At 43.8% G+C, this 22,290-nt stretch overlaps 7 protein-coding genes and 1 non-coding gene across 8 annotated transcripts; 3 read left to right on the plus strand and 5 right to left on the minus strand.

The window, feature by feature from the left end:
* The first annotated feature begins 6,171 nt into the window (after nucleotides 1-6,171).
* LOC147043105 (alpha-1A adrenergic receptor-like) lies at nucleotides 6,172-10,856 on the plus strand. Its single transcript, XM_085935329.1, has 5 exons — nucleotides 6,172-6,471; nucleotides 7,747-7,998; nucleotides 8,062-8,449; nucleotides 10,360-10,481; nucleotides 10,554-10,856. The coding sequence occupies exons 1-5, from the start codon at nucleotides 6,172-6,174 to the stop codon at nucleotides 10,854-10,856; spliced, it is 1,365 nt and encodes a 454-aa protein (XP_085791455.1).
* Nucleotides 10,857-12,255: 1,399 nt separating this feature from the next.
* Nucleotides 12,256-12,749, plus strand: LOC147043106 (histone H2B 8-like). The gene has a single exon (XM_085935337.1). The coding sequence runs from the start codon at nucleotides 12,326-12,328 to the stop codon at nucleotides 12,695-12,697; it is 372 nt and encodes a 123-aa protein (XP_085791463.1). The 5' UTR covers nucleotides 12,256-12,325; the 3' UTR covers nucleotides 12,698-12,749.
* Nucleotides 12,750-13,512: 763 nt separating this feature from the next.
* LOC147043107 (histone H2B 8-like) lies at nucleotides 13,513-13,897 on the minus strand. Its single transcript, XM_085935645.1, has one exon. It carries the CDS (start codon nucleotides 13,882-13,884, stop codon nucleotides 13,513-13,515), a length of 372 nt encoding a protein of 123 aa, XP_085791771.1. The 5' UTR covers nucleotides 13,885-13,897.
* A 325-nt stretch (nucleotides 13,898-14,222) lies between these two features.
* LOC147043108 (histone H3-like) lies at nucleotides 14,223-14,975 on the minus strand. The gene has a single exon (XM_085935644.1). The coding sequence runs from the start codon at nucleotides 14,817-14,819 to the stop codon at nucleotides 14,409-14,411; it is 411 nt and encodes a 136-aa protein (XP_085791770.1). The 5' UTR covers nucleotides 14,820-14,975; the 3' UTR covers nucleotides 14,223-14,408.
* Nucleotides 14,976-15,128: 153 nt separating this feature from the next.
* On the minus strand, nucleotides 15,129-16,118 carry LOC147043109 (histone H1t-like). Its single transcript, XM_085935642.1, has one exon. It carries the CDS (start codon nucleotides 16,106-16,108, stop codon nucleotides 15,473-15,475), a length of 636 nt encoding a protein of 211 aa, XP_085791768.1. The 5' UTR covers nucleotides 16,109-16,118; the 3' UTR covers nucleotides 15,129-15,472.
* Nucleotides 16,119-17,291: 1,173 nt separating this feature from the next.
* Nucleotides 17,292-18,035, minus strand: LOC147043110 (histone H4). Its single transcript, XM_085935646.1, has one exon. It carries the CDS (start codon nucleotides 17,969-17,971, stop codon nucleotides 17,660-17,662), a length of 312 nt encoding a protein of 103 aa, XP_085791772.1. The 5' UTR covers nucleotides 17,972-18,035; the 3' UTR covers nucleotides 17,292-17,659.
* Nucleotides 17,988-21,681, plus strand: ncf1 (neutrophil cytosolic factor 1). Its single transcript, XM_085935641.1, has 12 exons — nucleotides 17,988-18,177; nucleotides 18,498-18,728; nucleotides 18,807-18,887; nucleotides 18,956-19,031; nucleotides 19,598-19,763; nucleotides 20,022-20,074; nucleotides 20,156-20,278; nucleotides 20,435-20,542; nucleotides 20,606-20,723; nucleotides 20,806-20,913; nucleotides 20,996-21,171; nucleotides 21,236-21,681. Exons 2-12 carry the CDS (start codon nucleotides 18,657-18,659, stop codon nucleotides 21,397-21,399), a joined length of 1,245 nt encoding a protein of 414 aa, XP_085791767.1. The 5' UTR covers nucleotides 17,988-18,177; nucleotides 18,498-18,656; the 3' UTR covers nucleotides 21,400-21,681.
* Nucleotides 21,682-21,776: 95 nt separating this feature from the next.
* On the minus strand, nucleotides 21,777-21,848 carry trnaw-cca (transfer RNA tryptophan (anticodon CCA)). Its single transcript has one exon. It is a non-coding gene; the product is annotated as a tRNA-Trp (tRNA).
* Nucleotides 21,849-22,290: the final 442 nt, after the last annotated feature.

Raw genomic sequence — 22,290 nt, forward strand, 5'->3', positions numbered from 1 at the left:
CAAAGTTCCACCTTGGGTAGTCGGCGGTGCGTTCAGGTTCCCGGCACCTGAAGGAATTTGAGCTTTTTTTTTTCGCCCTCACTTTGCATTGGTTTGATGATGAACCGACCTTTAATGACGATGAGGAACACGGAGAAGGTTTTGTCGTTGAAAAGTCCCGGCAGCTGAACTCGGCAGTGGTACAGGCCCGAGTCGGAAGAACGCACGTTAAAGATGGAGAGAGCTGGCGACCCGCTTGTGGTGGATGACAACGAGTACCTGGAGAAGGGGGAGGAGAGGGTAACCATGGAAACCATGAGGGTCACGCGGGTCCAGAAGCGTTGTGGCGTACCTGTATGATCTCTTGTACGTGACCCGCGCGCCCGCCGCGTTGAACAGCATGTTGTGGCAGGAGAAGACAGCCGGCTGACCCCGCCCCCAACACACGTGCACGTCTCCACGCCTGGCCGCCGCCACTCGGCACGGCAGGGCCACCCTCCGCCCGGCCACGCCCACCACCGTCTCCGCCGGACCCGCCCACACTGATGCAGCGTGGACATTTTCCAATAAAAATAAGCATCTTCTAATTTTTAAAAAAAATATTTCTCTATATCTGACATGGTAAAAAAAAAAAATAATAATCACAAACCCCAAAATATCAGTTGATGCATTTCATTGGAGAAAAATTGTAAATTCCGCGGTAAATTCTTCAGCAATTCTCCAATGATTTGCCTCTTTTTTTTTTTGTTGGTACTCACCTGCGGCGACATAGGTGATGACGGAGAGCCGGAGAAGCAGCAGCATGTTCACCGTTGCGCTCCCATGAGACGGACGGACCGACGAGGCAAGAGCCAAGCGGACGACTGAGTTTCGTCGCTTCCCTTTTCCATTCGATCTTATATTTAGAAGCAGTTTCTGTTGTCCAAAAAAAAAAACAGGAATAGAAACACACGGACAAAATAAACATCAGCTGCTTTCGTTTCTGAAACTTCTCCCTGTCTAATGATCATCCGGAGGTGACAGGTCAGCCATTCTCATGATGGACTTCATTCCTATGAAATTAGATTTCTTCAACTGGAAAGACAAACACGACTTTATTGACGTATGGACGATCGGCGCGTTGGGATCCCACCAACGAGACGAGCCGACCAACTCCCATGACATTAAATTGATATCATTTTTTTTTTTTTACATTAACATTTTAGAAAAAGCTTTTGTAGAAGGAAGAAAAACAACAACAACCATAAATTGAATGTCAATCATCAGGAACATGCCATAATAAAATGACGCAAGTGACCTACATACTCACAATTCAGGTTAAAGACGAGGCTCATGCGTCGACCTGTGTGTGTGTGTGTGTGAATACAAAACAACACTCCGCCTAATTTGTGCTAGGGAACATCATGTCGCCTGCCGTCACCTTTGGAAAAACATCAAGCGCGTCGGGAACAAAGCGCCCGCTGAGGAAGAGGAGGCGCATTGTAAAGCCACGCCGTTACATCATCATCATTACCCAGGTTAACCTCTGACCTCTGCGAGCTTCAGCCGACAGGTGGTCGCCGGGACGACAGCCGTGAAAGGCTCACCTCAATCTAATGAGGTCCAATACAAAATTCTGCTTGTAACTCATCATCAGTGGCAGAACTAAGGGGGGTTTTGGGGGGGGGGGGGGTAATGCCTCCCCCCCAAGGTGAAATATAACTTATTATGGTGATATTGATGGTTACTCAGTGCAAACGAAGGTGTTCATACGTCTTAAGTGCCTTTGAGTGTCGGCCGAATACTGATCAGTCCGCCGACGTTTATGAGCGCGCTGCCTTTTTTTGTCGCACGACATTAGCATTTCAACCAGTGCGCGCGACCCACCGTGTTTGTTTGCGGGATGCTAATTTAGCTGGCAGGCAGTCAGACACGGACGCTGTAATAAAAAGAGACAAGAAAGGGGGCAGATGGTGCCAAAGGAACAAGGCGGGAAGACGGAAAAGGACAGAAGGTGCTTTCGGAGGGTTTTGAAATCCTTTACAGCGCTTGTCGTGCTTTTACGGAAAGGGATTATCAAGCACTTTACATCAAAGTTGAAGTTCAAACATCGGAATAAATGTCAAACAAGATCAAATTAACATTGGAGGTCTGATGCTAATTAGTGCTCAGTGCTAATTGCAGCACTCGGCTCAATTTTCTTCACTGAGAAAAAACACGTGAAAAAGTGAAGAAGAGAAAAATGAACGCAGCGGAAAAATTCTCAGTGGGGATTAAAAATAGTTCGGGCCGACTACGCGCTCGTGTGTGCGCAAATGTGTGTGTGTGCCATCTTTTTAAGGCAAAAAAACAAGCCCACAGCTTCAAGCTGTTATTCAAGGCTCCATCTGGGCTCCTCTTATTCATCTCACCACTGACCCCCCCCCCACCTGCCACACATCAACACCATTGATCACCAGAATCATCTCAAAAGCTCAGCTCTGTGTCACGTGTGCAAAAAGATTTTTTTTTCTTTTACTTGGCTAGGCTAACTTTGACAAAATGGATTTTTGTTTCAGAGGGGTGAAGGGCCAATGTTTTATTTTTTTTTGCCAGTTTGTTAGGCGTTTTTGGTTGTGAATGAGGATTTTTTGTTTGTTTGTTGTGATTTCATTGGCTTTAAAGAAATGCAGGAATGAATGAAAGTTACTGCTAGCTTTGCTTCCCTTGCAGTACGACATTTCTCGATCCTCAACCTCGTCCATCCATCAGCGGTCAAAACTCCCGGCAGCTGCCCGAGCGAGCGCTCCCCGCCGACATAACTCAGCCCCGGCCGGGCCGGCGCAAGACAAACTGCCCCCGAGAGGGAAACACAACAAATAACTTTCGCGGCCGAGGGTTTATCCAAGAACGGAGGCTCGCGTCTCCGCCAACTGAGCGCAAGTATTGGGGGAGGCTAAATTTGGAACTTGGTCCAGCAGGTATCTCCAAATTTGGTGCTATTAAAGTTTCTTTGGTTTTTTATTTTTTTGAACCTGAGATGTTCTTTTAGGACAGTACGCTGGAGAAGTGCTTTAGACAGTTTAACATGATTTTTTTCATCAGATAGATCAGCTAACAGCTAACTTTAAATCCAAAGATGTTTAGATTCAGAAAACAGCTGGAAAGTATTTGCACAACAGACAGTGAAAGACCTCTCATCAGTACAGCACTAATAGGAGTCATTCTTTGCAGAGGATAAAGAATATATGTTAAATATTACAAGTCTATATATTTGTATAAGTAAGACACATTTCTCCTGAGTGAAAAAAATAAACTGCTATGATTCCGCTTCAGCAGTCGACCCAGCGTGAGCCGGCAAACATTCCCCAAAAGCAAAATGATTTAATCTTAATCAAAATCCAGAGCTGGAATGCACCACTGCTCCCTTCTATGGAGGCGAGTTTGTGCTTCGCTTGAACGATACGACATGTCACCTCTGACAGAGCGCCTGACGTCTGACGCGTTTATGCGGCAGTAACAAATGTCCGGTAATGGCTTCAGACATAAACAGTAAAAAGCAATAAAAGCTCCATTTGACCTCTGTGTGTGTGTGTGTATGTGTGTGTGCGATTGTCTGCAAGACAGTCGGCGCTCTTGGGTCGCTCTGCTTTAACCTCAGAAATAAATAACTAAATATATAACTGAGCTGGTCGTTTCTCCAAAAGCTGGAAACCAACTGGACAGGTCCATAAACACAATTTTCTTGTTCTCGTGGGGGTCACGTTTTCAGCTAACCTGATCGGCGTGTTTTTTTTTTTTTTGGTCATTATTTGCATTATGTAAATCCGCCGTCGGCAAACATCAAACAGCGATAAGCTACCGAAATAATGGTGTTAATTTGTCGGTTAGAGAACATTTGGCCAGACGACAGACGCTTCGGTACCATGGCAACGCTGCGGGCCGTGGGAACACGTCGCTTGCAAGCCCATCCGGATCCCTTTGAAAAAAAGAATTCATCTCAAGAATTCATATTTTTGATGAACGAGATGATTCACATGCTTGATAAGCCGCCAAAGGCAGCTAAACTGTATTATACGCTGTCTGGCCAAAATATTAGGAACACCAGGACAATCTCTCAAATCCATTTCCTGTAAAACAGAAACCTTCCAGACAAAATATGTAAACACGTGATGCTCTGCCAAACCAATAAAATTCTGCTAGCTTCATGCTAACATCATGCGCGGTTGTTAGCATCTTTCGTTCCGCTGTGGCCGTTTGATTGGCCTTTCATTGGAATGTAGAAGTGGTACCTACACCCGAGCAGCCAACAAGCGTAAAGGGGACGCGTATGAATTTATTCAATTATGATAAAGCAGATAGTCTCATCCTACAGCTGCGGCGGAATACTGAGCAGCGTCCAAGATACGAGGCCTATGGCTTATTGAATCGATAAACACGTCCACAATAACTTCTCACATTCTCGTCTATGTGTGTGTGTTGTGGTGTTTTATCAGAGAAGCGCCTCAAGCAAAAACTTATTCGTGACACGTTTGAGAAATGAGCTATCGGCCGAAGCCGCTATCAGTGCAAGACACTCGACGAGAGCTGGCGTAATTGTAAACACCACCGCGGGGTGACAATTAGCCGAGCGGCCGAGTCTTGGCTTTTGTGTCTTCGTACAAAAACAATTTACTCCTTTGAGCATTTGGAGGAGTTTGAATGTGTTGATGTTGCTACGTGTGTGGGGGAAAGTAGTGGCAGAAAAAGTCTTGGGAGCAGTTAAACAAAAAGCTGGGTGTAATAAAAGACTGCCCCCTACAGGTTAGAATTGGAACTCAATTTTGGTTTTCACTATTGATCTGAACTTGAATGTTAGCCAGATAAGCCACTGGAGTTCTCAGTAGCCCCAAGCGTAACACGTTGCCATGTTGTTCTTCATGAAGGTGAGCCTTTTTTTTTTTTTTTGAATTCCAGTCTCCAAAGGCAGTGGAGCGTGGTAAGGCTGATGAGGAAAGCACTTTTATGTTATCTGACAAATGATGACAGCAGCTTTGTTGTTAAGCTTGGCTGGGCGGATGGATGGCTGCTGCAGCCACAGCCGCTAAATCAGTCTCCTCCTCCTCCGCCTCCTCCACTGTTGTAATTTAACAATGCAGCTACATTCTTTAAGGAAAAGGAGGAAAAAGGCCTCGTCAATGTCCCCATAGTGAAGGAATGTACGTGAACTGTACATAACGTGTGCATACGTATTCGTCCAGGCAGAAATATGCCATTATTTTAAAAAAATCAATAGGCTAATGATGTGATGAGATAAATGGCTTTTTTTTTTTTTTTTAAATAATTAAAACGGGTTCAAAATGCAAAATAATAAATTAGATTTTACAAATGAATGCGCAATAAGTATTTGGAATTAATACATCAAAAGTGTTTTTATACTTTTCTTGTAATCACAACACAAAGTCTATTTAGAAAATATATCTACATATTTTATAAAATTAAAAAATGAACAGTACTATCTATTAATTTCAGGGGTACAAAAAAAAACAGTTATATGAATGCAACAAATATTACACGGCTGATAATGTCATGTAAGTGCCAGTTTGAAATACTGCTTTAACCTTTCCACTTGATTATCTTTTTTTTTTTTTCGATCTTATTTCATGACTTCATCTCCTACAGTATGTTCAATTTGAAATATATGAAAATGAAAGGTCAAACGACCACTACCAATTTGCAACGAGGGGTCTGCATTTTTATGACTTCATTATGCACCAATGCATGTTTGCGCCAAAAGATTTCCAACGATGCGACTGTACACACACACACACACACACACGCACAGTGCAGCTTGAGAGGCTGCGCGGTGGAGATGTCCACTCGAGTGAAGGATGCTGCAGGTTGGAGAGAGCGAGAGAGAGAAGGGTGTTTTTTTTTCTTCTCTCTCTCTTCCTTTCTATCTCCTCCTCTCGTCGGAACTTTCCCACATTAAAACACTTGGACCATAAAAGGACAGACGGCATAGTGACCCGCCACTGAATCAGCACTTTTGGAACCGAGGTGGAGCTCCTGCAGCCCGGCCGGGAGAGTGACCGATCACCCTGGGGAAGGTGGGACCGCCAGACTCTCACTTTTCACGGATAATAACATAAACAACCGGGATTCCTCGAGCGTTCTTTTGCCGCCACGAGATTGCATCTTTTATTTTTCTGCACTGCACTCTCGGCTCCCTGTGGTCCGACTTTGCCGGGCATCATGAGCCTGTGGGCGAACAGCTCCATGGAGCCTTTAGTCGGCTCGCAGGTGCCTCCGGCGGACTCGAACGCCACGGGCAATCGCAGCAAGCACGCCCCGCCGGAATTGAGCCGGGCGGTGCCGGTGGGGATGGTGCTGGCTTCGTTCATCGCTTTCGCCATCGTTGGCAACCTGCTGGTCATCCTGTCGGTGGTATGCAACCGCCACCTGCGCACGCCCACCAACTACTTCATCATCAATCTGGCCATTGCCGACCTCCTGCTCAGCACCACCGTGCTGCCCGTGTCTGCCACGCTCGAGGTGAGACTTGCAAATGATGACTTCTCAAACCTTCTAGACCACTTTAAGAAAAAAACCAAAAAACTTTCTCTAAGTGACACCATTATGAAAAGCGGTTAACATTACAGAAGCGTAGTAGGCCCAAGTGTTCGGCATCATTAATGCACAGATATTTAAACGCTTCAAAAAAATGCACTTACGTGAGTTGTTTCAATGGTATTGCATTTACGAGTTAAAAAAAATCCTCCTGATGCAAAAGATATTGAAGTAGTTTCAAATGATTTGTACACGGCTGAACTTCTGGCTTGGTTGTATTTATTGTTTTCAATGAACAGTTATTTCATTCGTTTGCTATTATTTCTATTTTTAATTTTGAAATGATTGTATGACTACTTCAGATTTTTATGATTTATTTTTTGAAATTACACCTACTTTTAAAATTATTATTACCCCAGCAGCCTTTATAGGCGCGAGATCAACTAGTGGGGCCTGAATTTATTACGCCCTCTGTTGGCTTATCAGAAGTACTGTTGAGTTACTCAACTTTCTGCTCTCCATTTTGGTCTTCCATGGTTATCGTGCATGTTTTTGGAATGTGGAGAGCACAAGAAGAACATACAAACTACACACTGTGATTTGCCTAAATTTTTTGCTATGTCCGTTCATTTCATAGAGGCCAAATTCTTAGAGCATCCCCCCAGTCTTGCTATGTCGCAGTGCAGTTTCAAACCACTGCATCCACAAAAACCAAAGCTGCCAGCAGTGACAAAATGAGCCCTAGCACCCCCATTTGTCATGTCCCAGCCTCCTAACAATCATCAAACTTTGATGCCAAACACAAACCTCATTGGACAACGTCGGCAAAAAAAAAATCTCTGTGATTATCACATCTACCATCTGTCGAGGAGACCTGCTCAAGTTGTGGCTCAATTGGGACACTTTCCCTCATGGAGATTCATAAAACCTTGGTATTTTCCTCAAAATGATGCTTCGAACCAACATGGCTGTCATCATAATCAATTTCAGGCACTGTTCCTTTTTTATACGTCTTGATATGATGGACATGTACACCCAATTTCATATCCATTGAGACCTATTTGTTTTTCTCATGCCACAGAACTTCAAAATCTCTGCACAAAACCAGAAAATTTAACAATACTCACAGGCATATATTCTTTATCGTCTGCAAAAAACAACTTGAGTTCAGCTTAGTTGCAGTATGTTTATGTATTATACTGCCCCCTTGTGGCCAATCCACCAAAGGCAAAAAAAAAAAGCCAATTCTTTTACACACAGATTCTGGACTACTGGGTCTTCGGCCGCATCTTCTGTGACATTTGGGCGGCGGTGGACGTCCTGTGCTGCACGGCGTCCATCATGTCTCTCTGCGTTATCTCCATCGACCGTTACATCGGCGTGCGCTACCCGCTGCAGTATCCGGTCATCGTGACGGAGCAGCGTGCGTTGCTCGCCATGCTGGGCGTGTGGATCCTGGCCATCGTCATCTCCATCGGACCGCTCCTCGGATGGAAGCAGCCGCCATCCCAGGTGGGTGTGTCCATGAGCTTCTACCTTCAACATTGGGGGTAATCTACTCCATCCATCTCGTAGGATGACACGGAGTGCGTGATCACCGAGGAGCCCTTCTACGCCCTCTTCTCCTCGCTGGGCTCCTTCTACATCCCGCTGGCCGTCATCCTAGCCATGTACTGTCGCGTCTACGTGGTAGCAAAGCGCACCACTAAGAACTTGGAAGCTGGCGTGATGAAGGAACGGCAGCAGGATTCCAATGAGCTGACCCTCAGGATCCATTGCCGCAATCAGCAGATCCAGGATCTGTGCAAGGCCGGAAGCGGCGGCGCGAGCTCCACCGGACGCAGCACGTTGACCGTCAAGCTCCTCAAGTTCTCCAGGGAGAAGAAAGCTGCCAAGACGCTCGGCGTGGTGGTGGGCATGTTCATCTTGTGCTGGCTGCCCTTCTTCCTGGCTCTTCCCATCAGTACGTAGTTTTTCATCTTCAAAACGGGTTAGCAAGCAAGAGCGCTTGGTGACTATTTGAAGTTTGGGGTAATATTTCATTGCGTTACATCTGCTACTATTTAAGAGGCCCCTTCTCCCTCCTATATATTTTTTTATGATTATGATCTACTAAAACATGAGATAGCATCGGTGACATGTCTGCCAGAAGCTTTGCGCTACGTAAACATACGCCGTCAGAATTAGTTCTGCAATGTGATAACAAAACTAATTCAGACACGGAGATTTACACAGCGCACGCTTACAATTTTAGAAAAAAAAAAACCAATTACAGGGTTTTCTCTATTGGAGTTATAACTCACTGAAAACAATTTGATAGTCGAGTCAATGTAACGATTATGAAAAAAATAAAGCAATAAAACATGCTATATAGTAGCAAGGATTAAACATGAAAAAAAAAAAAGAAAATCCAAAACTTTAGCACAATTTATAACTCTCGAAAAGTTCCTCGCATTCAGAAAACTTTAGGATAGAATACATTATTCATCACATAACGTATTTATATTTATTTATCTATCGGCCGGGCGCTTAAAATTGCTTTATCGCTGCGCTTTGACCTCTGCTGCGGTTTTAGTGCTGAGTTGCTCTGCCGGTGCCTCGTTTCTGCTGAGTCGTGAACTGCTTTTGGGGCTCAATAAAACTGCACTCCGGATGAAAAAAAAAAAAATAGAAAGGAAGACTAAAAAAAGTTTCCACTATTAAAAGAAAACGTCAATTTAAATGATGGCAGCATGAACCGAAAACATATGGCATGGCTCATTTTATGACTTGAACTTTATTGAGGTGGATCTCGGTGATGCTCATTTTTAGATGTGATAAACATTTAATGGAATATTTTAAGACATGGCTTTCAGTCAAGACGTTTTTAGTGGGGCAGATTAAGCCAAATAAAGTTGAATGAAAATGGATGGATAGATTGATGGTACAGTTAGCGCACTGTTAGCATCATACATTGCATTTCCTTGAGAAGAATGCTAGTGTTGACATGAAAGACAAAGCTGGAACCCCAAAATGAAGCTAAAATAGAAATTGCCAAACTTGGGTTTAGGATGACAGTGATGCATGATGGGAAGATGATGCCACACACTCGTTATGGTGGCCGGCGTTGGGCATATATAGTCAGAGATAGCAGACGGAGATACAGGATGGCCTTACAAGTCCATGTCGGAGGAGAACAAATTCATCTCGCAAGAGATCTCTTATCTAGGAAAAATAAAATGCCCATCCAAGGCAAATCCCGGAAATCCCACCAAAGTCTCCGACATGAGGAGCACCTGCCTCACCTGGGGGTCACCAAGGGATTTGGACTTGGTGGACTAACATCCAAACTGGATGAGGATGAGAAGATTCTCAGGGATGATAATGATGTTGAAAGCAAATACTCCCTCTGGTGGTGAGAACTCTCCCCTGCACCAATTTACTGTCTTCCATTGCTAATCTGCTCCTAGCATATGACAGCTAGCCAGTTGGCTAACAGTCAACATCTTCACTCAATGTTCCTTCTTGTCAAACAGATGGACTTGAATGTCTCATTGATTCCTGAGGGTCCAAACGTTCACCAAAAAAACAGCTCAATACCAATTGGGGCCAATGTTCTCAGGCAATCAGATGGCAAGTCACCTCACTAAAACACACTAAAACCAATGATGATGAATTTTTCGATTGCAGAACAAAAAGGGAAAGTACAAAACTTACCTCCTTAAAAGAATAAACAAAATTAGCCAGTTAGCAGTGCGGTACGTTGCTAGCATGAGAAGCTAATATAGCATTTGACATTTTCTTTCAAATTTGACATGTCGTCAGGCTCTCAACCTTTAACGTAACACCAAAATCTCCACAGATCTTCTCATCTTTTCTCAAATTGTGTTTCAGGCTCTTTTAACAAAAATCTGCGTCCACCCAAAACCTTCTTTAAGGTGATTTTCTGGCTTGGCTACTTCAACAGTTGCTTGAACCCCATCATCTACCCCTGCTACAGTCGTGAGTTTAAACAGGTATGAAACCGCTTTGGGCAATATTTTGCATAATCACTCAGGGCCTAATTATTCGAAGCAATGCAATTCCAGGCCTTTATCCGGATCCTCCGCTGCCGGTGGAAGCGGAAGCGCCAGGGCTGGCAAGCGTACTACAACTACCGCTGCCAGCAAGGCTCCAACAACTCGTCCTACCTGAACGGCAGCCAGCAGACGCTGTCCTCCGTCAGCCACAGCCCGCGATGCGTCGCCCCCAAACCGCAGCCGCCGCCTTGGTCTTCGTCCTCCAACCGTAACCTCCTCCCGGGATCGGACGGAAGGGCCTCGCGGCCGGGCCCGGTTTCTCCGCTTGTCACGGAAGCCGGTGGACGAGACAGGGGTGTGAAAAAGCAGTAAAAAAAAAAGTGATTTTAGACTTCAACAAGCGGAACGGCGGCTGCTTTGGATGTTAAACATCGTGGAGCAACACATCGTCGGTACGACACCCGTTGGGTGCTACGAAGCCGAGTCGATTGACCTTCTGTCACACGGCGTGTTGTGTTTTCTTGTAATCGTATTTATTAACGGGCGCACGGTGGTGGAGTGGCCTGAAGGATGCGGATTTCGATGCCCAGTAGACTTTTTCTTGTAGGCGAGTGGTTGCCACAATTCTAAAGGAGAAATTGGACACTCGACTCGGGCCGAGTTTGCATGTTCTCCCTGTGCTTGATTTTGTTTTGTTTTTTCTTCACCAAAAGTCAGATGGACTATAGATAGCATCTGTATAAGGATGAATGGACTGTTCAAGTTAATGAAGCACATTTGGCATGTAAGGAGGCCCGGATTTCTCTTCTTGTGTGCGGAAATGTATCGTGACGATCGCCATAAAATTAGGAACGCTTTTGGGGTCGCCGAATGACTGACTACCAATGTAAAACGTCAAAGAGCGAGTCTTCACAGAAAAATATGATCTGTGTGTTAAGATAAGGACGTTATCTTGCCTGGCGTGGCGTCAGACGTTTATTCACGGTGCAACACAAAAAGCACGTCCATGTTCTAAGTGCAGGAAAAGCAGAGCAGCATCAGCAGAAGATCCACCAGAGACAGCAGTAGAGTCAAAGTTCACCGTGCGAGACTAGAAGAAACCGGCGAACAAACGGTGCATGATTGGCCCGACATATAAGAGCTTTTTGTTTTGGGACACTGATTAAAATGAAGGGTTAACAATATTGTTGTTTTAAAATAATAATTATAATCATTTACCTGATTTTAGGTCCATTTTGATATGTGGGATTGGGAAAGTTATTTAAAAAAATATATATCTCAGTACAAGTTGCTCGTAACCAAATATAAGAAAATGTCTTCTTTATAATTAAGTGCACCTCAGGATTCAAGTCACATTTTCTTAATTTCCCAATGATAATAAATCTGCAGCCTGTTTATTCAACTAGAAAAAGTCGTAATTCTCGTTGCCACTTTTCTGTTTCTTTGCACTACAATTTGGAATGACGCTCTGCACTTCGCATATATTATTTTGGTATTGATTTTTTTCCCCCTAGGAAACAAAATAAATATTTAAAATAATAGCCAACAAAGATTATTCTGATGTTTTTCCTTCTCCTTAAACGGTACGCAACTGTCACTTTTCATTTGCATTCGATTTAACCGCGCAATATTTGAAAATGTCATAAAAGCGCGGCGACTTCCTCAGCTTGTTAGCGAACAGCTCTTCCACACCTACTATTTCGAAACCACAAATGTTACGTCTCTCCCAACCAGCCAATCCCGTAGTAGCAACAACACACAAGAATTTGCATACAACCGAATACAAAAATCAACTTCACTCGGCTTCCCACATCACTCAGCGACTACCTGAAAATATCAAAATGCCAGCTGAACCAGCCAAGGCCGGTAAGAAAGGCTCCAAGAAAGCCGTCGTCAAGGCTAGCAAACCTAAAAAGGGAAGACGAAAGACCAGAAGGGAGAGCTACTCCATCTACGTGTACAAGGTACTCAAACAGGTCCACCCCGACACCGGGATCTCCTCCAAGGCGATGAGCATCATGAACTCCTTCGTCACCGACATCTTCGAGCGTATCGCCGGTGAGGCTTCACGTCTGGCGCTCTACAACAAGCGCTCCACGATCTCCTCCAGGGAGATCCAGACAGCCGTCCGTCTGCTCCTCCCAGGAGAACTTGCCAAACACGCTGTGTCTGAGGGAACCAAGGCTGTTACCAAGTACACCAGCTCCAAGTAAAGCGCTTGGAATTAACTCAAGCCCATCCAACGGCCCTTTTCAGGGCCAATACAAACTTCTAACGAGTACAAAATTCCTTCATTCATTAACCTGTTTACTTTGTTCCTGATTAAAATAGTTTCAAAACTACTATTTGATATCTACTTCAATATAAACACAATGTCTTTATCGCCTGGGTCCATTTGGTGGAGAACTTCCTCCTGTGGTTTTTCCTTTGCAAATGGGTGACTCTGCCGAAGCTCAAAAATCGTGTTTAGGTTTTGGTCGCTTCTGTGACTGGCTAACACTTGCAATGGGAGAGACCAGGCGAATTCCACCTTGCGTTGTTACTGGTAGACCAGTTGGAAATTATATATTATGTTTAGTCCCAGTTTACGGTGGAAAATGGAGAGGAAAATAAACACATATGCCTACTACGCTACTGTTTTGCAATGTTGGTATTTTAAATGGTACTTGGATTATATTGGAAAATTATTCTGGAGAATTGGGCTGTATATTACTGATTGAAATTATTAAACTGCCTGCATGTACTCAACAAGTTGTATACTGCTAGCTCAATGGTCTGTAGCTACATGAAGTCAGCGGCACAAAACACAAGAAACCGGAACTCACCAAAGAATGCTGCATTCTTTCACTTCTCACCAGCCTGGAAGAACCGTTGAGTCAGTTGTAAGTTAAAACATAAAACCTCTCTTAATTGAGCATGTCTGCAACCTCAACTGGTTCTGATATGATAGCAATTTGAAGGAAACTGTACTCATTAGAAAGTCGTGTTGGCCCTGAAAAGGGCCGTTGGATTGATCCAAGCAAGCACTTTACTTGGAGCTGGTGTACTTGGTAACAGCCTTGGTTCCCTCAGACACAGCGTGTTTGGCCAGTTCTCCTGGGAGGAGCAGACGGACGGCTGTCTGGATCTCCCTGGAGGAGATCGTGGAGCGCTTATTGTAGAGCGCCAGACGTGAAGCCTCACCGGCGATACGCTCGAAGATGTCGGTGACAAAGGAGTTCATGATGCTCATCGCCTTGGAGGAGATCCCAGTGTCGGGGTGGACCTGTTTGAGTACCTTGTACACGTAGATGGAGTAGCTCTCCCTTCTGGTCTTTCGTCTTCCCTTTTTGGGCTTGCTAGACTTGACGACGGCTTTCTTGGAGCCCTTCTTACCGGCCTTGGCTGGTTCAGCTGGCATTTTGCTGGTTGGTTTAGATGGTTGTAGAATGGAGACGTCCACGGTGATGTGGACATTTTTATTCGTTTGTATGCAAATGTTTGTGTGCTGTTGCTACTATATGATTGGGTTGTGACGTTCATTTGAAATAGTGGGCGGAGATGGTTAGCCAACCAGCTGCGGAAGAGCTCGCGGGTTTTCAATTTGAAATGTAGTAACACGGAGAAAAAGGCGAGGGAACAATTTTAGCGGAAAGATGTAAATAACATTTCTCTGAAACGCTCGTAATTTCAAACCGTAATTGAATACAATTTCATTTATTGTCTAATAATGTAATGTGTTTATTAAACAGTTTTGTTTTCTTTGAGTTATCTATTTACCAAATTGTGGTGTTCTATCAGCATTGAACTTTTCGGTGGTGGTTGTTATTGATGTGATAATTTCATTGAACGTTATAAATAAATCACCAAAATGAATGTATTCAGTTTAGAACAAGTAGGTGGCTCTTAAAAGAGCCGTTGGTGAGCTACAGTCGACGGTGAGACTTAAGCCCGCTCTCCGCGGATACGACGAGCAAGTTGGATGTCTTTGGGCATAATGGTAACGCGTTTAGCGTGGATGGCGCACAGGTTGGTGTCTTCAAAAAGGCCGACCAGATAAGCCTCACTGGACTCCTGGAGAGCCATGACGGCTGAACTCTGGAAGCGCAAGTCGGTCTTGAAGTCCTGAGCGATCTCCCTGACCAGGCGCTGGAAGGGCAGCTTGCGGATGAGAAGCTCGGTGGATTTCTGGTAGCGGCGAATCTCACGGAGGGCAACGGTGCCGGGCCTGTAGCGATGAGGTTTCTTGACTCCGCCGGTAGCCGGGGCGCTCTTACGGGCAGCTTTGGTGGCTAACTGCTTCCTGGGAGCCTTGCCGCCGGTGGACTTACGAGCGGTCTGCTTAGTTCTTGCCATGTTGAGTTGACGACTTGCTTTGAGGATAATGGGAGGAAACTGGCCAAACTGCAGTATTTATACTGAAGCGGCAGCGCTACAAGGACGTTGATTGGTCGGATGGAAATCGTAGGCGGAGTTATCTGACGAACAATTTAATTGGACGATAGGATCTATATTGAGCCAATGAAAGCGTTGGCGGGAAGATTTTAAACAGGTCCAAGGAGTTGTTCGAACGTCTTTTAGTTTTTACAGTCTTTTTTTTTTTTTTGTGAGTTGGTTTGTAATTGGAATTTGTTTGCCTTCCTAATTCCATCATATTAAATATTTGACAGAATAGACTCCCGTTTTTATTGATGGATTGCTTTTCAAGTGAGATTGCTTGGAGGTGGGTGGGTCAGTTTTTCAAAGGTGCTATCGGAGCGAACTAAATGGAATATGTCAGGTTGTGTGAGCGCGACAAACACGCCTACCATCCATCCAGTGGTGGCAGGTCCTTTTTCATGAATGAATCCCTGCATTACAGTTCATCAAACAATCACTTAATTTCTTAAACCATTTTTTGAACTGATCGATAATATCCTAAAAATAACAGAATAGCTCTTTAGTGGATGTGGTGGTGGCTCTTAAAAGAGCCTTTGGTTGTTTCAAAGTAATGAAAAGCTTGAACCAGTTCACTTTCTGGCTCTTTTCGCTGCTGGCTTCCGGGCTGTTTTCCTGGCTGGAGATTTCTTGCTCGCTGGTTTTTTCCCCTTCTTTGGAGTCTCCTTCTTAGCTTTAGCTTTTGGCTTAGGCTTGCTAGCAGCTTTTCTTGGACTACTTGCCGACTTGGTCTTCTTCGATGCGACCTTCTTCTCAGGCTTCTTGGCTTTCTTATCAGTCTTGACGGAACTGCGTTTCTTGATGGGCGATGAAGCTTTCTTGCTAGTCACGGTGGTGGACTTCTTGGCAGCGGGTTTCTTCTTCTTCTCATCTTTGGGCTTTTTAGGAGCTGGTTCCTTCTTGGCTAGTTTGAAGGAACCAGAAGCGCCGACTCCACTGGTTTGAACCAGAACTCCTCGGTTGACCAGGGTGACCAAGGCGGTGTTGATGCGCTTGTTCAGCTTCACCACGTCCACGTCCAAACGCGCCAAGGCTTTCTTGATGGCGGTGACCGACATGCCTTTGCGCTCCTTGGATTCGGAAATCACCTTGACGATGAGTTTCGGGAGGCTGAGGCCACCGTTGGTGATTTTTTTGGCCGCCGGCTTCTTCTTGGATTTGGCCGTCTTGGCGGGGGCAGCCGCGGGTGCTGGGATTTCTTCAGCCATATTTCTCTCGTGTCCTGTTGAAAAACAAGTTGTCGGGCTGCAAGCGGGAGGCGGGACTTATAAGGGACATGAGAACCGTAGAGACTCAATCCAGCCGCAGTTTAGCACTCCAGTGAAATGTCGACGCGCTTTTTGTGTTTTCTCTTCCACTTTCAAGCCCAAAATAACGAAATAAATTCAAATCCACGAGTATATTTCTTATTCCAAATAATAGATAAGACCCCCATGTTTAGCCCCAGGGTATTTTTATCGGTGAAAATGGTCCGATTTTCTGAGTAGAGCTTTCAAACCTTACCGATTGTTCGTCATTCGGAGACGTCCTCGACCACTTTTCGTCACATTTTGTGGTGAAAATGTGTCAAATTTCGAGGTGGTGGTCGCGATACACGTTTGCACATGAGCAGAGACATCTGAGTGTGGATTCAAATCAAATCCCATTCACAAGCTGTTTTATTTTTGATTTTTTCAGCCAAAATTGGGACAGTGGTAAACACAAGACTTTCTCGCGGTGACCCCGGGGCGGTTACGAGTCGACAACATACTTGAGGATCGAAGGTGTTTATCAATCGTTTTCATGTGCAAAAAATCAATACATGATGGTTTATTGATAACATAGCTTGAACTTAGTTTGGGATTTATCTGGCTTGATTTGACCAGGTTATTCACGTTGATGTGAGGTGATGTTAAAATCCTAATCCCATCATCTTTTGTCATTCTGAGGATGTTTCAGACAAAATAGTTTTTTTTTTGTTTGGTTTCTTTTTGTCAGGTCATCCAAGTTCAACGCAACCACCACAATATTTGTTTCATCGGGGGATTCAGTTCCACTTTTTCGCTAAATTCCACATCGCCTTATGTTTTTACGACAGTGCACATTCTGTACATTAGAAGCCGATCGGTGACATTTGTGAAAACTAATAATACAAATAGATTACTTTAAATTTGATGAATAGATGACTTAAAATTTTACTCCTAACAACCAATTTGAAAACAGCATCATTAAATTAATCCAGTAAGAATGAGTTTTTTTTTTTTTTCTTTGTTCCTTTTGTCTATGTTGTCAATGTCTTTGCATTGATATTGTCATTTTAAATAAAGAATTAAATGTTCAAATTCAATGTGAAGGGAAGTTTGAAATAAAGATGTAAAGAATAAACATAGTACTCCAATCAATAACCCAAAATGTTTTTTAATAATCTATTCAAATTTATTTTCTCTTTATGCTTGCTTCAGCCTCTAATATTACAACGATTGGCCTATTTCAGATTTTGTGGACGTCAAGTTTACTACTGAAGTTTAATGCCAAATAAAACAATATTGAACAGTACAAATTTTCACACATGAATTTTGCGCACGATATGAATTTTGCACACAATTTGAATTCAGTTTGTATGCTTGTTTTCTTTTGTACTATAATACTTGGACAATTGACATTTTAAATGATGCTTGACAGAGTCCAAAATCGCAACTGCACGGAAGTCAACTCTTAAAGGACAAGTGGGTGGCTCTTAAAAGAGCCGTTGTTTTGGTGGTAGGAAGCCGCTATGAAGATTAGCCGCCGAAGCCGTACAATGTTCGGCCCTGCCTCTTCAATGCGTACACCACATCCATGGCGGTCACGGTCTTTCTCTTAGCATGCTCGGTGTAGGTGACAGCATCACGAATGACGTTCTCCAGGAACACCTTCAGCACACCGCGGGTTTCTTCATAGATCAAACCGGAGATACGCTTCACACCGCCGCGACGAGCAAGACGTCGAATGGCGGGCTTGGTGATTCCTTGGATGTTATCACGGAGAACCTTACGGTGACGCTTGGCGCCCCCTTTGCCGAGTCCTTTGCCTCCCTTACCTCTTCCACTCATTGTTGACGTAAAGTAGATTCTAGCGTTATGATAAGGTACAGCGAAGACTAACTTGAATATAGTCTCCAACTGCGGACGTGTTAGAAATCACCCTACAGCTGCGTCACTCGTTTCACCGCCCCGCTCAGCTCTTCCTACTGCAACGTCATCAAAAGAATGAGTACCCGTCATAAAGTTAGAAAATTTCACGCTTCCTAAATTCAAATGTAAAAAAAAAAAAAAGTTTTAAGTTTTTTACACACGCACGAAAAAATGTTATAATTTTCCACATTGATTTAACTGAGTCGCTGCTGGTTGTTGCTGGACCGGTTGTTGCTCATGCAAAATGTATTTGTTTTAGCTTAACTAGTGTGAACGCTTAAGTCATCAGACATAACATTTAACTGTTTCCCTTACATCATTATATTTTCTTCCCTCAATATGTGTATGGTCCGAACAAGGGGAAGTTTGCCTGAGTGTGTTTCTTTCTTCCTCTTTTGCATTTACTGATATCTTGACTCGGGCCTTTCTTTCTGTGTGTATTTAGCACGGTCCTGTTGTGATCTTTAATGAGGATTCACGCAAAAGAGGAACTGATGTTTGCAACATGTTGCGGTCACAATCCGAGGCTCGCACAAGCACGCGCATATCATATAACAAGCCTCCAGCAACTTCTCACATCATTTGATCTCCAATCCATCCCGACATGGAGGAAATCTACATACGACACGTGAAGCTGCTCGGCTTTGAAAAGCGCTTTTACCCCAGTCAGCACTATGTGAGACTCTAATGCTTTTTTAAATTTATTTATTTATTTATTTATTTATTTATTTATTTATTTATTTATTTATTTCAGGTGTACATGCTAATGGTGAAGTGGAGTGACCTTGCAGAGAAATTGATCTTCAGGACATATCCTGAAATGTACACATTCCATGTAAGTATCTTATTTTGTTGTTATTAATAACAAGGCTGGTTGAAATGCTTTCGATTTCCCATTCCCAGAAATCCCTGAAAGAGATGTTTCCTATTGAATCAGGCCAAATAGAGAAGAGTGACCGAATCATTCCATCGCTTCCAGGTAAAAAGTACTAATGATTTGGAAAATGAATCAAATTGGCTTTTTGTGGCCTTCAGTAATGCAATTGCAAATTTAACATAATAATAAACACTTTGACTTGCAGTTAAATGGAATAATAATATCAATAATAATATCAGTGGCTTTATTGCTGCCGATTTTCATGTTTCATGACATGTTGAAGCTCATGGTTACTTTATTTCAAATTAGAAAAATGCGAATAGGCTCCGGACGTTTTATTTAAGGAAGCACCTGTGTGTCAACTTTTGTCTTCCCCCCCTGCTTTCTTTATTGATGCAAGCGAGCACAAGAGGGGAAATGCAACGGAAATCACAGAAAATCCACAATTTTCATCACTTTGTACACAAGTTGATTGCAGCACTTCCTCTTACCAAGCTCGCACAAAAAGACTTGAAACGTTTTCAGTAAAATAGCAAAATCTTGTAACCTTCTTGATCGTAAAAATAATTCAAGCAATGCAGAATAAAACAAAATGAAATCAAAAATACAGCAAAACTAATCACTTGCTGGACAGATGACTTTTTGACTTTATGCCCCCCCCCCCCCAGCACCACGGTGGGTGGAGAGCCAAAGGTCTCGAGAAAGCAAGCAGAACACGTTGACCGAGTACTGCCTGTCGCTGATCGCGTTGCCGCCCCACATCTCGCACTGCGCGCACCTCAACGCCTTCTTCAAAGTGCGGCCTGAGGACGAAAATCCTCCGGCTCCAAACACGTCAGTGGACTTCATTTAACATTTAAATTCCAATCATTCTGACTCACTAAATGACTCATTAGCCGTTAGCAAAACCAACTGGCTTAATAGTAAGAAAGTAACAACTTTTTTTTTTTGTATTGTGATCTGTATTTTCCATAATAATAGAATTAATCTCGATTTACGTCATCCCAATAAATTGCCAAATTGTGGGTTTCGGATGAGTCACATTGACATATGACTAACTCATCCACAAAAAAATGTTTGATTTTTTTTCAGAGGCAAAAAAACGGAAATCTTCTTAGAGACCAAAGTTAACAACACCATAACTGGTAAGACTTGTTTTTATAGTTGTGTTATTGTCGATGTGTCACTGACATGTACCTTACCTGGTTTTGTACCCAATTCTTTAGAGATTTCTGGGCCCATCATACTGGACACGTACCGAGTGATCGCAGATTTCACCAAGACGTCCAAACATGAGCTCAACCTGCACTCTGGAGACTTGGTGGAAATTGTGGAGAAGAACCAAAATGGTGAGAAACTCTAAAGGTCAAAACAAAAACATGATCAAATGGTGGCATCATTTTATGTAACACTAGCTGGCTAGCTAGCTAGTGTAAAATGTATTTGTTTTTTTGTTTTTTATTAGCTGACTAGCTAAAAATGAGTTTCATTGCTTTTCCATTCAGGCTGGTGGTTCTGCCAGTGTGAGACCAAACGGGGTTGGGTTCCTGCCACCTACCTGGAACCCTTGGATGGACCCGAGGAAGCAGAAGATGTGGAGCCAAATTACGAAGGTAACATTTTTTTTATTTTTTTTTAATCCAGCGGCTTTATTTATACCAATATTTCCCCCGAAGGAGAGTTACACGTCACGGTCCGAGCCTACAAGGCAGAAACGGAGGATGAGCTCTCGTTGGAAAAGGGGGAAACTATTGAGGTCATTCACAAGCTCTTGGACGGCTGGTGGGTTGTCAGGTACAAAAAGTTGCGGCTTCACTTGTAAATCGAATAATTGAATTGTTTGACTTAAATTTGCGTATATTTCTTCTTTACTCAGGAAAGGTGAGGAAACGGGTCACTTCCCTTCCATGTACCTGCAGAAAGCAGGAAAAGAGGCCCAATACGACGACGAGCAACCGCAGGGACAGAAACCGCCACCTCGCAGGTCCGTTCAAAAGATAATTATTCTTATCCAACGAACTTCATTTGCTGGATGCAAAAAAAAAAAAGTCTTATATTCTCTCCAGGTCCACCATTAAGAACGTCAAGAGCATTCACGAGCGATCCCGACAGCGCCTAAGCCAGGAGGCCTACCGAAGGAATAGCCGTCGATACCTGCAGCAGAAGGGCGGACACCCCACGGCCCTACCCCGGAAATCCAAGATCCCAGAAAAGTCACCCCTGAGAGAGCGGAAGAACCAAGGTAGGACATATGCTCTCACCATCCCCACGACGAAGAATAGGTGACTGACACGTGTGACCCACAGGAAACATTCCCGAGAAGCGCTTCAGTTCGGAGAACGAGCTAAAACCAGAGGCCCCGGTCATTCCGCCTCGACCTAGTCCAGAGCTCATCCTGGAGCGCTGCACTGACAACACCCGTAAGAAAGTCAGCATCCGCAACTCTGGAAACAGAAGCAACAGCACCTAGTGAACTTCACTTGGTGTCCCTCAAGGGTCACCCTTGCGCCCTCTCCCATTCCTACAAGTTTCTCTTCCTTCACTCATTTATTAAATAGTCCCTTTGTTGCGGTGAAGCAATTGCTGATGAAGTTATTGCTGAATCGCCCTGTTTGATTTTTTTTTTTAATAAAAACATTTATTGTATATTATTTTGTAGAGGACCTGGTGGTCATAGTATTGCAAAAAGCTTAGGCGTTTTTATCTCTTCTACTTTCTTACAATTGCAAAATAATGTCAATAAATTCAAATGTTGGCCAAAAATCTTTATCGTGGTGTGAGAATCGTTCGACACAAGTCCGAGGGAAATAAAAAAACAAAACAGGTTGTGGGAGGGAAGAAAATTTATGACCCCGACGTGATTTGAACACGCAACCTTCTGATCTGGAGTCAGACGCGCTACCGTTGCGCCACGAGGTCGACGCGGTGGAAGGTGTAGAATTCTGTATAAATAGTAGTCATGTAAAACGTGCACGCACCGTGCACGCACTGATCGTCAGCTTTGAGCGACTAGTTAAGGCGCCGCTCTCCCTAAATAACACGCTATGCATTCTCTCAAGTCAACTAAGGTGCCCTTGTTTCTCCTCACTGTTCCATTCCAAACTGCAAAATGTTTGAGCTGCATAGTGTTTGTTCCCTTTTTATACGGCGTGTACTCGTGTGTGTGTGTCTGTCTGTGTCTTTTAGCTTGTCGTGTTTGACATCCAAATAGTAACATTTAAAGATGGTCTCCATTGGCAATGGCGATGGATGTGTTCGTGTTTTCCCTCCTTTTCCCCACTGCAGCGATGTTGCGTGTCTTTCTTGACTGCAGTAAAGTGAAGTCTTTATAATTAAGGCCAGGCTAACCGGATTATAGCTC

Source organism: Syngnathus leptorhynchus, chromosome 17 (assembly GCF_054491065.1).
Source record: "Syngnathus leptorhynchus isolate UIUO chromosome 17, UIUO_Slep, whole genome shotgun sequence".
NCBI classification, from domain to species: domain Eukaryota; kingdom Metazoa; phylum Chordata; class Actinopteri; order Syngnathiformes; family Syngnathidae; genus Syngnathus; species Syngnathus leptorhynchus.

Coding starts and splice junctions, on each gene's coding strand:
- LOC147043107 (XM_085935645.1), bottom strand. CDS start 13,884: ATGCCAGCTGAACCAGCCAAGGCCGGTAAGAAGGGCTCCAAGAAAGCC.
- LOC147043110 (XM_085935646.1), bottom strand. CDS start 17,971: ATGAGTGGAAGAGGTAAGGGAGGCAAAGGACTCGGCAAAGGGGGCGCC.
- ncf1 (XM_085935641.1), top strand. CDS start 18,657: ATGGAGGAAATCTACATACGACACGTGAAGCTGCTCGGCTTTGAAAAG. Junction 19,764..20,021: donor AATCCTCCGGCTCCAAACAC/GTCAGTGGACTT, acceptor ATTTTTTTTCAG/AGGCAAAAAAACGGAAATCT. Junction 20,543..20,605: donor TGTGGAGCCAAATTACGAAG/GTAACATTTTTT, acceptor TTTCCCCCGAAG/GAGAGTTACACGTCACGGTC.
- LOC147043106 (XM_085935337.1), top strand. CDS start 12,326: ATGCCAGCTGAACCAGCCAAGGCCGGTAAGAAAGGCTCCAAGAAAGCC.
- LOC147043108 (XM_085935644.1), bottom strand. CDS start 14,819: ATGGCAAGAACTAAGCAGACCGCTCGTAAGTCCACCGGCGGCAAGGCT.
- LOC147043105 (XM_085935329.1), top strand. CDS start 6,172: ATGAGCCTGTGGGCGAACAGCTCCATGGAGCCTTTAGTCGGCTCGCAG. Junction 6,472..7,746: donor CCGTGTCTGCCACGCTCGAG/GTGAGACTTGCA, acceptor TTTTACACACAG/ATTCTGGACTACTGGGTCTT. Junction 10,482..10,553: donor ACAGTCGTGAGTTTAAACAG/GTATGAAACCGC, acceptor ATGCAATTCCAG/GCCTTTATCCGGATCCTCCG.
- LOC147043109 (XM_085935642.1), bottom strand. CDS start 16,108: ATGGCTGAAGAAATCCCAGCACCCGCGGCTGCCCCCGCCAAGACGGCC.